This window comes from Monopterus albus, unplaced genomic scaffold (assembly GCF_001952655.1).
Source record: "Monopterus albus unplaced genomic scaffold, M_albus_1.0 scaffold59.1, whole genome shotgun sequence".
In the NCBI taxonomy this organism is placed as follows: Eukaryota; Metazoa; Chordata; class Actinopteri; order Synbranchiformes; family Synbranchidae; genus Monopterus; species Monopterus albus.
In genome coordinates this window covers 2423719-2435221 of record NW_018127939.1, presented here as the reverse complement: position 1 = coordinate 2435221, position 11503 = coordinate 2423719, and the positions used below count along the sequence as shown (strand labels likewise).

The window sequence follows — 11503 nt, the reverse complement described above, 5'->3', positions numbered from 1 at the left end:
ACAGGAGTGAGAAAACAGTTTTGGGGGCCAAGAATGACAGGACAAAGTCCGAATTATTAGTAATTTCTTCAGATCTATTCTGTTATATATTTTTCTCATGGTGTCCAAGTCTATCGTTGCCACTGTATAGTAGCTGTTTGGTTACATGTTGTTGCAGGTGATCCGGGACCTGAAAGGCTCAGACTACAGCTGGTCCTACCAGACCCCTCCCTCCTCCCCCAGTAGCACTGGCTCCAGGAAGAGCAGCATGTGCAGGTTTATAGTCTACACACACACACACACACACACACACACACACACACACACACACACACACTGATGCTTTTGATTCTCTGTTCTGTGTTAAATTATATGCAGTGTTGAGAGGTGCATTGATCATACATTAAGATCTGATATGTATTGTGTGCTGTGTCAAATGTGTTGTTAGTAGTGGATTTCTTCGTGGTTGATCTCAGACAGACTACCAGTCACAGTCAGCACATGGCCTATCTCGCCAGCTTCTCAGCTCCCACTCCTGACAGATTTGCGGTTTTCAAGCTTCTTACAGCCAGATTAGGTCCAAAGCTGTGAACACTGTAACCTTAAATACATGAGTCTGCACAAGAAGCAAAAAGGCTGATGGCAATAGTGCTTCAGTTTTATAAATGTGAGTAAAAAGTGCATTCTAGGTCAAGAAGTGAACATTTCTTTAAAAATAAGGAGCTGTAATGTTAAGTTAATGTGTCAAATTGTGTCATCACAAGTCTTCACCTTGCTTTAATGTGATAGATCTTAACAGATCCTCCCTAATTGTTGTACTGATTATCACTGCAGCCTATTTTTATTTATTTTATCCACATCACAGCCAGTGACTGTATGTTTAACTGGCCCATTTTCATGGAAAATTACATTGTAAATCACAGTTAATGTGATGTTTTCAGGGTGAAGCTAGACTAGTTCATGAAAAGCTTTTATCTCCCAAATGTCAGCTTTATGTGGAAGTAAGAGAACCAACCTTGGTTTCATCTTGACTGCTGTAAATGTTTCTAGAAAAGGTTTGTGATAAGCTGAAGGTCACGGAGTTGTCTCCGCTTCATGGTTCATTTTTTGGGTTAACAGATTGGTATTATAGGATTTTCCTCATTACAACACTGATATAAAAGGAAAATGCTTGATCAAGAAGCAAAGTTCTTGATGACAAGATGGAAGAAAAAGAAGCTTATTGCGTACTTCTAAAGAGACACAGGGGTGAGAAATGGGGCACAAAGATTAAGACATTGATTAAGATAGGACATAAAGTCTACTTGCAAATCATTTAAGATGATTTAAATTCATCATTCATCATTGGGGGGGAACACAGAAGGAGGGTGAGAAGCACAAGTTGCACATCTTAAAATGTGTGGGTGACAAAGAAGCAACGCTGAGTGTGAATGACATGCAGAGCAGAAAGACAGCTGCTAATGTTCAGAGGGAAAATAAAATCAAAGAAGGGATAGCTTCTTATAGCTTCTTAAGGCTGTTTGATGCACTGAAATTAGAAGAATGTCATCACTTAGAATTTCCCACAAAACACTGTCTTCATATTCATAGCTTGTGTGATCGGTTTTTCGTTTTCTATTTTTGTCATAAATAAATTTTCCCCAAAACCAAGTTTTAAATCAAAATAAGTGAAAAAACTGGGCTAGAATCTTGGTCACAGTCCTGTTTTATATGGATGTATAGTATGATATTGTGTTATACACTGCTCTGATGTGATATCCTGTGGACAGTCTCCTCCAGATGCCCTCTGCAGGAGCCCATCGGCTCAGCAGCGTCTCCTCCCACGACTCAGGCTTCGTCTCCCAGGACGCCAACACCCACTCTAAGCCTCCATCCCCCATGCCCTCTGACATCACCAGCCAGGTAGTAGTCTCAGCTATAAAGTTTAATCTTTGATCAAGAGGAAATGAGGGATTTTATCACAACAACACTGAGAACAAAGCAGACTTGCAAGCTCCAGAGATTCCTCAGGCAGTAATGCTGCTTGGCAAGAGGACACAGTACAATTACAATAATTCTTTCTTTGTGACAACGATCACTTTCCATCTGGCATCTCCAGTCTGGTGTGGGATATAATTTTTTCATGCTTGCATTTCAGACATAAACCCACAGTCTCAATAAGAGTTTGATAGTCAAACTCAGACAGAGCTCTTTATTTTTTGCTGCAATAGAGCTTTATCAGTTGGAAATGCTGAATTTTTATCCCACCAGGCAGATTACGTTATTCAGGCTCTCACAGTCCCGACAGATTGCAGTGCACAGAGCACACTCAGCAGCACACCAGCACAGTGGCTGATGCAATGTTCTTTTTCTGAATAAATGATCTTATAGGCTACTTTAGTTTCGCTCTAGGCTGGGGACTATATTGTAGATCCCCTCTGAGAGGAAAATTCCATGGTTTTTCAAAAGCTCATCAACACTCTTCTCCAACTCTCACCCTCTTCCTATATATCTCTCATCTCTCACATGTACCCCTCTCCCCATGTCCTCCTCCCCTCGCTGTCTTTGCTCCATCTTCCCTTCCCCAGAAATCAACAAGCTCTGCCTCCTCTGAGGCTTCAGAAACCTGCCAGTCTGTCAGCGAGTGCAACTCTCCTACAGCGGTTAGTACTGCATGCAGCCAACCAATCTACTGGCTTTATTGTCCGCATATACATCGGTGATATGAATTGCATTTCACTTACTGTTATCTGTGGTGTAAAGAGACCCGTGGGCTTCTCTCAACAGCCGCAGTGCGGTTTTGACGTGGACTATTCATAGATGTTGAGCACTCTGACTCAGATTTGTCTGTCCATTCTGCAGTTTGGCTCATGCTCATCCTTCAGTACCTTCCGCCCTGCTTTCTCTCACACTGGCACCATCAGGCCTCTCTCTGTCATACTTCCTGCGTCCCCCACATTTAACCACCCCCCTGGATCCAATACTCCCTCACCTACATCAAAGGTTCCTAGCTGGAAGGTTTGTTTTCATTTGCAATTTTACTTTTGGGTTTAGTTTATTTTCTCCGCTTAAACTTTTTGCTTCTTTGCTTCTTTTGTTTTATCACCTTCATGCAAATTAAACAGCGTGAAGATTAACCTCCCAGTCACCATTTTTGCTGTTGCTCATTAAGCTCCGTTTTGCAATCTCACAACACTGACATAGCCTAGTCTGCCCATATCTTCCTTGGCATCTAACCAGTTCATGAGCCAAATGAGGTTTCCATGTTTAACTGACTGCATGACTGTTGGATGACAAACACGGGAGATACTCAGCTGGAAGATAGTCTCATTGTTCTATCTGCTGTAGCAAGACTGGGCTAAATTAAGTTCCTGTGAGCCAACACTGGCCAGCACTCCGCAGCGTAGGAGGGAGTCTGTGGATAAGATGAGGGAACTGGAGGCTCCACCCAGTCCACAGGGGTATTCTGGGATGCAACCAGATGATCCACACAAAGCAAGAACCATTGCAGCCAAGGTAAGAAGTCCTTAGGGAGTAAAAATATAAATGTAAGTATGTCATGTTATACAGTACATATGTGGTGTAGTTGTAATGTGGTGGAGTGTATATGCACCAATCTTTATGCATTTTCTACTTGACTTTATTTTGTTTTGGGGCTTAGTTACTTTTTAAATCTTATTTGTTATTTAACCTTAATGGAAATGTTTTTTTTTATGTGTGTGTGTGTGTGTGTGTGTGTGTGTGTGTGTGTGTGTGTGTGTGTGTCAGCATGGCGAGCCCCTCTCTCCAGCAGCCAGCACTCTAGCTATGGTTCTGACCAGAGGTTTGACTATGGAGCAGCAGAAAAGCAGCAGGGACTCTCTGCAGTACTCCAGCGGCTACAGCACCCAGACCAACACCCCCTCCTGCTCCGAGGACACCATACCCTCCCAAGGTAACACTCACTTTTAGGAGGCATGTAGTTCCTTATACTGCACAGCTTTCTGTTTTGGCTGAGTTGAATCTTTGCACTTGTGTGAATTGAATAATGCAGCAATAATTGCCTTAGTCTCAGTGTGATTACTGCAAATTATTATGGTAAAAAGCAGCTGTAATATAACTTCAGAACATTGCTTTCAGTAACTTTTAGCATTGGGTGTAAAAAAACAGACACTCATGACTCACTATCCATTCTAGGTTCAGATTATGAGTGCTACTCTCTCAATGGGGATGCAGACAGTGAAGGGCAAGCAGACTTTGACAAGTCCTCCACCATCCCACGCCACAGTAACATTGCTCAGAGCTACCGCCGCATGATCCAAACCAAGAGGCCTGCTAGCACAGCAGGTCTGCCTGCAGGTAAGACCCTGCAGGGAATCCAAAACAGTGCAGGGGGAAGCGGTTCTGGAGCAATTGCCTCGGGGACAGCCACCATTCGCCGGACTCCATCCTCTAAAAATAGTGTGAGACGCACACCATCCGCATCTGGACCTATTCCCATACGGCCCCCCATCGTGCCAGTTAAGACCCCCACAGTACCAGACTCTCCAGGGTGTGCCAGCCCGTCCCAGCATCATGCAGGCAGTGAGGAGTTTCTGTACAGTGATGACCCATCTGCTGCTAACTACATGAGGGCTTCTCCTAAGCGAATGAGTCTCCCTGACACAGCTTGGGCTTGTCGAGGAGGAGGGTCAGACAGGACTGTTTTCTCCCAGCAGGCCCCTGGTGTGGCCGCCCGTGGTGCTGAGGAGGATCTTCTGCTTGCTGCCAACCGCCACAGCCTGGTCGAGAAGATAGGAGAGCTGGCAGCCAGTGCCCACGCCCTGGGTGAGGGTCACTTCCCCTTCCCCAGTTCACTGCCAGGGGATCTGGCTCAGTGTGTGCCCCAGGAATCATCCTCTGCAACCCAGGAAGATCTGGATATGCTGGTGTTGATACGCCGAGGGGTGAAACTCCGCAAGACAGTGACTGATGACAGGTCGGCTCCCATGATCCTGCGGTAGCTGAGAGAGGAGAAGGCTGCGAAGAAGCTGCCGTGGTGCCCATTTTACAAACTGAAGCTTTGTAGTGAAATGCAACAGTGCTCATAAAACACATGAACAGAGGCACAAGTAACAGAAGATGTAACGTGGTCAGTGAAGACCAATCAACAGAATAAGGAATGACCATGGACAACATCAAATTATTTCATGTCACGTTTGTATTGCGTACGTACAACGTATTCCATAGTTTTTGGTTTTTCTTCTTCTTTTTGTTCGTTTTGTTTGTGTCCTTGTCTTTGGGTTCACTGTGCATTACTGCTCCGTATGTGACCAGTTGTTTGAGTCGTTTGTCTCTTTAGACCCAGTGATGAAGACATCACAGCTGTAGGGACTGGATGCTCCCTGCCTTTGCTTTCGCTCTTATCATTATTATAATATTGTGCATTTCTTAATTAACACAGCCACCTGTCTGTGGAACATGGTGGGCGAAGTGCTCAGTGAGCCCGTCTGTGTGTATCTCATCATTACTGTACAAATACCATATTACTGGTTTGTTTCATAAGCTGAGCAGCAGCTGTGTAAAGTCATGTAAAATAGAAGCAATATGGCAGTATTTTTATTGCTGTCCTGTACTGTCACTATATTCTGCAATTAAACAAGCTTTCTACTGTTAAATGAGTTGATAGTCTTTGTCAGAAAATGTAGCCATTCATTAATAGACAAGTCAACATCTATATTGTCATCAGTGCAAATAATGCATTAAATGTTTCTGTCTTAGCCTGGGTTAGTGACATGCAGTCTACTTTGCTATAGTTGCACTAGTTATCACCATATGTACCAACATGTAATAACTGCTGTGTATTTAGATCTGAAATGAGCTTAAACTATCCCCCCCAGTCTTTTGAAGCTGCACTTCTAAATTTTATGTTTTTCAAAGTACTTCCTCGGGATCTTCTCTGCTTCAGGTTTTATAGCCTACTGTAGTTAAAAGTACATGTTTTATGATTCATCAAGTACAGTCATATTAATCTGTGTGCTGTAGATCTATCTGAAAACCAGCTCTGTGTCACTATTTCACCAGTGCATCCTCAGTCACAGAATTCACAGCACTGCAGTCCTCTAAAAAGACTGTTGAGGGTGCTACAGATCCTTCACTGTGGGTGAGCTGACTGACACCAACAGGAGCAGTAATGGAGGATATTCATTGACATTACTGCTCTAGTAAAGATATCTGGCAGGTTGGAGAGATGGCTGCTAAAGTGGGATAAAGAAAAAACAACGTAGGGGCATTTAGGTTTTCAGGAAGAACAACATTCATGTTACACCGCACACTGTCATGCTCACATTTAATGTTTACACATAAACACAAAGGAATAGCCCAAACTAGATTTTGTTCTCTTGAATAGTGTCAAATAACCAAAATATCGCTCACATAAGCTGTTGAGACCAAAATATTGCAAACCATGCATATGTACAATGAACAAAATGTGTGTTCATTAAACTGTACAAATCCATTTGGGCTGGTGTTGGTAGGCTGCTTAGTGGCCTCACTAGATTTCAGAGAACAGGCTCTCAACAAACAAGTAGCTTAGGCAATGTGAAATTTATGTTCCTGGGAGCTGGTGAAAATCCCCCTCATTACTCTTTAAATGATTGGTCCTGCTGGAAAACACTCCTAAACTGACTTTATAAAGCTTTCCCCCCCTGAACAGCAGTGATGATGAAGAGTAGTACTCTTTTCCTGCATAGGGGACCTCTGCTGGAAGGCTTACTATGATATACAGCGTGAGCATATGGTACATTAAGAGCTGCTTTTATTAAGAGTCCACTTAACAGTATAGTCTGGGGATGAAAAATCAACAATGGAGTCCACAAAATTAGAAATCCAAGAATGAGGCAGGGTTGAGTGTGTTTTTGAGGGAGACAGGATTTTAATGGACCTATTTTATTCCCTGAGACTGAATCATCATTACTGACAGCGCTCACTGATTTGGAGAGGCGGCTCAGGAGGTCTGAATAGGACCAGATAATGAAGATCAGATGGCTGGATCCAGTGGTCTACCCATGCATAATGAAGGGTGGGAGTGTCTTTGCGTTTGGCCCCATGTGTAAATCATGTAAAGAGCTGCTGCAGGACCGCCACGATTGAAAAGATTATTAGTCTGCTCGGCCCAGGAAGCCTTCGGTATTTTTCATATTCCCCCCAAATGGGTCTTTCATAATTCTCTCAGCCTCGTAAATAGCACATTATTGAATTTACACTATTAGTTCATAGCTTTGAACTGGTCGAGTAATGGAAACCTGGCTAATGGCTGGGGCTTGCTGGGATAATTAACTGAGAAAAAGACCTGAGGAGTTTCATTGTGCATCCGAGCTACTGTAATGTTCTCCCTCTCGAAGCTGTTTCAAAGACAACATCAGCACTGCTTCTTTCCATGCGCTCACCTCTTAATGAGGCAGAGGGAGGGGGACACTGAGTTGCGCTAATTTTCATTTTCTTTAAATTTTCAGTGACTATCTCCTGCGTCTTTTGATGATGTGCGAAAGCTTTTAATCTGAAAGTCGTGATTGTTCAATGAGATACTGCTCAAATCAATGATCATTTCTTGGTTTGCTAATAACTGAGGCACCCCCAGACTCCTCTAATCAGAATGTATAGATACAATATATTAAAAGCACTGCTCACACAAGATGTGGCCCTGAAGTTGTGCCTTTTGTTTATATCAAAACAACAGCCCATGCATTAATCATGAAATCATTTTTGGCTTCTTCCTTTCAAAGGGGCTGTTGCTGTGCTTATCTTATTTAACTTATTGAGCCTTTCAATGAACCACACATCATCTTTTTGGAGATGTGGCATTCTAAGTATAAAGGCTAAAGAGATGCACCTTAATGAGATGTTTTTTTTTGCACAGCTGACATTTTCAAAAACCTGATGCACTGCATGCTTATTGGGGAAAGATAAATTCTAAACCAGGGTACACGTTGCTCCATAATTAATACCTATATTAATATACACTTATGGTTTCTACAGCACAGCTTAAATACTACAGTAGGTGGTAGGAGCCGTAAGGGGATCACACATCAAATCTAATTAGCCATACCTAATACTTCAGGAAAATGTCTTTATATTTATCTAGCTCCTCCAACTGCATTTTGCCTTCAGGTTGTGATGAGGGAAAATGTCCTGAGGGTCCCATATACACAGGAACACAACAATGAAAGGTGCTATAGAGCTGCTGCTCCTGTCGAGTGTCATGGTGTTTCCAGAAATGGCTCGCTGCAGCTCTTTCGGGAAGGCATGTGGGGTAGAGTTTCCATTAATGTTCACTATAAACATTCACACATGAGTAGCAACCAGAGACCCGGATGCTTAGTCATACATTTTAATTGCCCTGCCATTCTTTTTTAAACCTGCCTGTTTCAGACAATTAGATCATTGATGTAATTTTATATTTAAGACATTTTAAACACTCTACTTACTGTGTGGATTAAGCTGCCTATTAACTGATGTTAGTGCCAAGTCCTCTTAACATTACCTTCCATCATTTCCTGTTGCTTTTGACAATAGCTTTTCCAGGAAGAATAAAAGACAACCTGCAACTCATAGAGCATACATTGCATTAGGCTATAGGACCTCTACCCATGAATCCCATCATCCCTTGTCTCTGAGGACACACAGGTAAAATGTTTTAAATGCTACATGGCTACAACCTTTGTCTACAGAAACTCTGCCTGCCTCTGTTTGAGTGAAGGGAATGGATTTGGTTTATTATTCATTAGATAAGCATGACGCCTTATAATGTTCATTGGCTTCTATATCATTAGAATCTTTTTTCTCAATTGTTTGTTGGAGGGGAGGGACGATGAAGCTGTTGAGTGATGTTTTTAAAATTCATTATAGCTTTTTTTTTTTTTTTAAGGAGGGTGGTGTTTCATCTCAGTAGATAACTGCTGCAACCCTCAAGTAAGCTATCCCTCACACTCTGGCTTGGCCTCTGTGATTGAATTAGCCTTTGCTGCAGCTATCTCCCATGCTGGCAGTCACGGTGGATTTCACCATGTGAGACAACATGATAAAAGAATTTGATTTGCATTCATGAAGCACTTAAGAAGTTCAAAGCGAAGTTGGAGAGCAGAATAGAGCATGTGGCAGTTCAGACAGTGCCTATTTTAGATATAACACTGTCACCACCAGTGATGTTACATGAGGTCATTTCCCAACAATAGATTCCTTGTCACATTTTGAACCGAGACTATTTTGACACACTTATTTTGAAGTTCCTTTTCTTTCTGAAGGTCAGAGATTTTAAAAACACCAATGAGTGTGGGATGGCTCATGTGTCCTAGTGACACAGCCCACAGCTTGCGCCACATAAAAAATAAAACGATCAACTAGTTTGAGCTTTGTGCTCCAGCTGCAGGCTGTGATTCAAAATTGTCTTGGGGCTCACTGCCAGTTACCGGAGTTATTGCCTGAAAAGAACAGTTTACTGCAGAGAGTGGATTCGGATAAAATTGCAATGATGGATTGTGGTTTCAAATTGTTAAGGATCTTTCTGTGGGAGCTTTGATGAATTTTCAAATTGAATACAAATGTAGCAACAGAATGTATGAGCAGGGGAACATTGCTTCTCATTGAATTATATATCAAGTATAACATTGCACCCCAATGCATATGAATATTGGTCCATGCTTTTCTAAAGTAAAGTATGACACAACATGAAAGATAAACTCAATAGAGCATGCAGCTTTGCTCTCTAGCCCATTATTTCCTTATATTTTTGACAATTCACAGCCTTCCACTCCATGTAATATTTAGTCTTCTGACTCCTCATATACAGAGAGGTGAGGGGAATTGGAAGTGTGCAGTCTGTGGGAATTAGAAGTAGCCACCTACTGTAAGATTAGGTTTAGTGCTCTGGGTGCTTGGCAGAGTGGGAAGGGAAAGGAAGAGCAACCAGGGTGACAATGTTAATATGAACTCTGGTGTACTCTCAGTCTGCAAACACGAATGGAGCTGCTTAGCGTAGGCAGCCTTAAATCATCATACTTACATAGTTTACCAGCCCAAATCCTTCTGTTTGCATTTATATTGGTAGAGTTTGCTTTTTTCTTGGTAGTTTTTTTTTCGTGCTATAATTCAAACGTGATTTTATGGGCATGTGGTTGCAGAAATGCAGAGCGTTATAGGCACTGTAACCTAGGTTTAGAGGAAAAATTGTGACCAGAAGGTCGTGGGTTCAGTTCCTCAGGCAGCCAAGGTCGGTGTAGCGGATGAGGGATTCAACCGTGAAAGTGTTCTTTGAGCAAGGCAAATCTGTCCGCTTCACCTAAGCCAGTGTTGGGAGAATGTTTATGATCCAAACACATCGTCTCTTGGAAAAGAGCCGTATGTGTTCACCTGACTTTCTCCAGACGGATGAGTGATTTTCAATTTACCAACTCTTCTTTAGGCTGAAAGGAAATTGTGGAAGTCGGTGTCATACAGCTCTGAAGGCTCTTGTGCGTGCGCGCAGGCTCATCTGGCGTGGAGAGGTTTGACGCGAGGAAGATCCTGACCATCACACAGGGTGGGGTTCACCGAAGAGCTCCGTCCCCGTGCGCCGCCACGCCCCCGCGCTTGGCGCTGTCCGGTGCTGTGGTGCTCAATGCTGGGTACAGCCAACTGCCTGCAACGCAGACGTGCTACATGGAGCCAGGAGACGGATCACCAAGGATGACAAAGATTAAAGTTCAAAGAGGTCTCCCGGAAGGATCGTATCGTGGATAACTACGAGGGAAATGTTTTTCAGGTGTTTCTCTTTTATTTTTTAATGATTTTCTACCAACCCCCTTGAGTCACTTGGAGGTACATAACTTGCCACCAACATGATTTGGGGTGTTTTACTATGCTGCCTTCTGAAACCAGCTGCTGGATATCAAAGACAGGAGCGGCTGCCTTTCTTTCACGGGCATGTTTTTGAGAACTCGCCGACGGCTTCTAAAGTGAACGGACTCAGCATTCCGGTGAGGCGCATCAACGCGCAAAAATGGTGCCCAGTCTCCGGGATGCACTTCAAACTGTATGGAAACGGCAGTGAAGATTTCCGCGCCTTCTCCCACCACAAGAGGGGGAATATATTACTAAAAACTTCCAGGGTTTTAGACAGAGAGACCCGCTCTGAATACCTGCTGAGCGTAGGTCTGTGTTGCCAGACCTGCTTATCGGAGTCTGTCGTCTTTGAGGTTGCGTCGGTAAAAGTGGACGTTTTGGACACTAACGACCACGAGCCGACTTTTCGCAGTGCAGACCCCGTTCAGATAACTTTAGATGACACCACTGCTCTCCGTAGTGTGGTTTACAGCCTGGAGGCTATTGACGCAGACAGCGGCAAGAACGCAGAGTTGACATACATCTCTAGCCCCAAAAATGGCAGTTTCTATGTTGTCCCGAAAACAGGTGAAGTTTTGCTGGTTGACTCCATCCTGGGGCTCCCCTCTAAAGTCAAATTCTGTGTTTTTGCCAGAGACCACGGCTGGCCCCCTTTGACCAGTAAAGGTGTCGTGGTTACTATTGATCCACAGCGGTGGGCAACGCGTCC

General features: G+C 43.3%; 1 protein-coding gene across 3 annotated transcripts in view; it reads left to right on the top strand.

The window, feature by feature from the left end:
- The window catches only part of mtss1la (MTSS I-BAR domain containing 2a), a 35112-nt gene extending 29518 nt beyond the window's left edge, over nucleotides 1-5594 (top strand). For 2 of the 3 annotated variants that reach the window (XM_020602972.1, XM_020602973.1), the window contains 7 exons: nucleotides 158-255; nucleotides 1749-1881; nucleotides 2547-2621; nucleotides 2821-2976; nucleotides 3307-3474; nucleotides 3727-3892; nucleotides 4135-5594. In XM_020602972.1, coding sequence (XP_020458628.1) covers nucleotides 158-255; nucleotides 1749-1881; nucleotides 2547-2621; nucleotides 2821-2976; nucleotides 3307-3474; nucleotides 3727-3892; nucleotides 4135-4940 — 1602 coding nt within the window. In that variant the 3' untranslated portion in view covers nucleotides 4941-5594. The remainder of the gene's footprint in view (nucleotides 1-157; nucleotides 256-1748; nucleotides 1882-2546; nucleotides 2622-2820; nucleotides 2977-3306; nucleotides 3475-3726; nucleotides 3893-4134) is intronic. The other variant, XM_020602974.1, reaches the window with a different exon arrangement.
- The last annotated feature ends 5909 nt before the right edge of the window (nucleotides 5595-11503 follow it).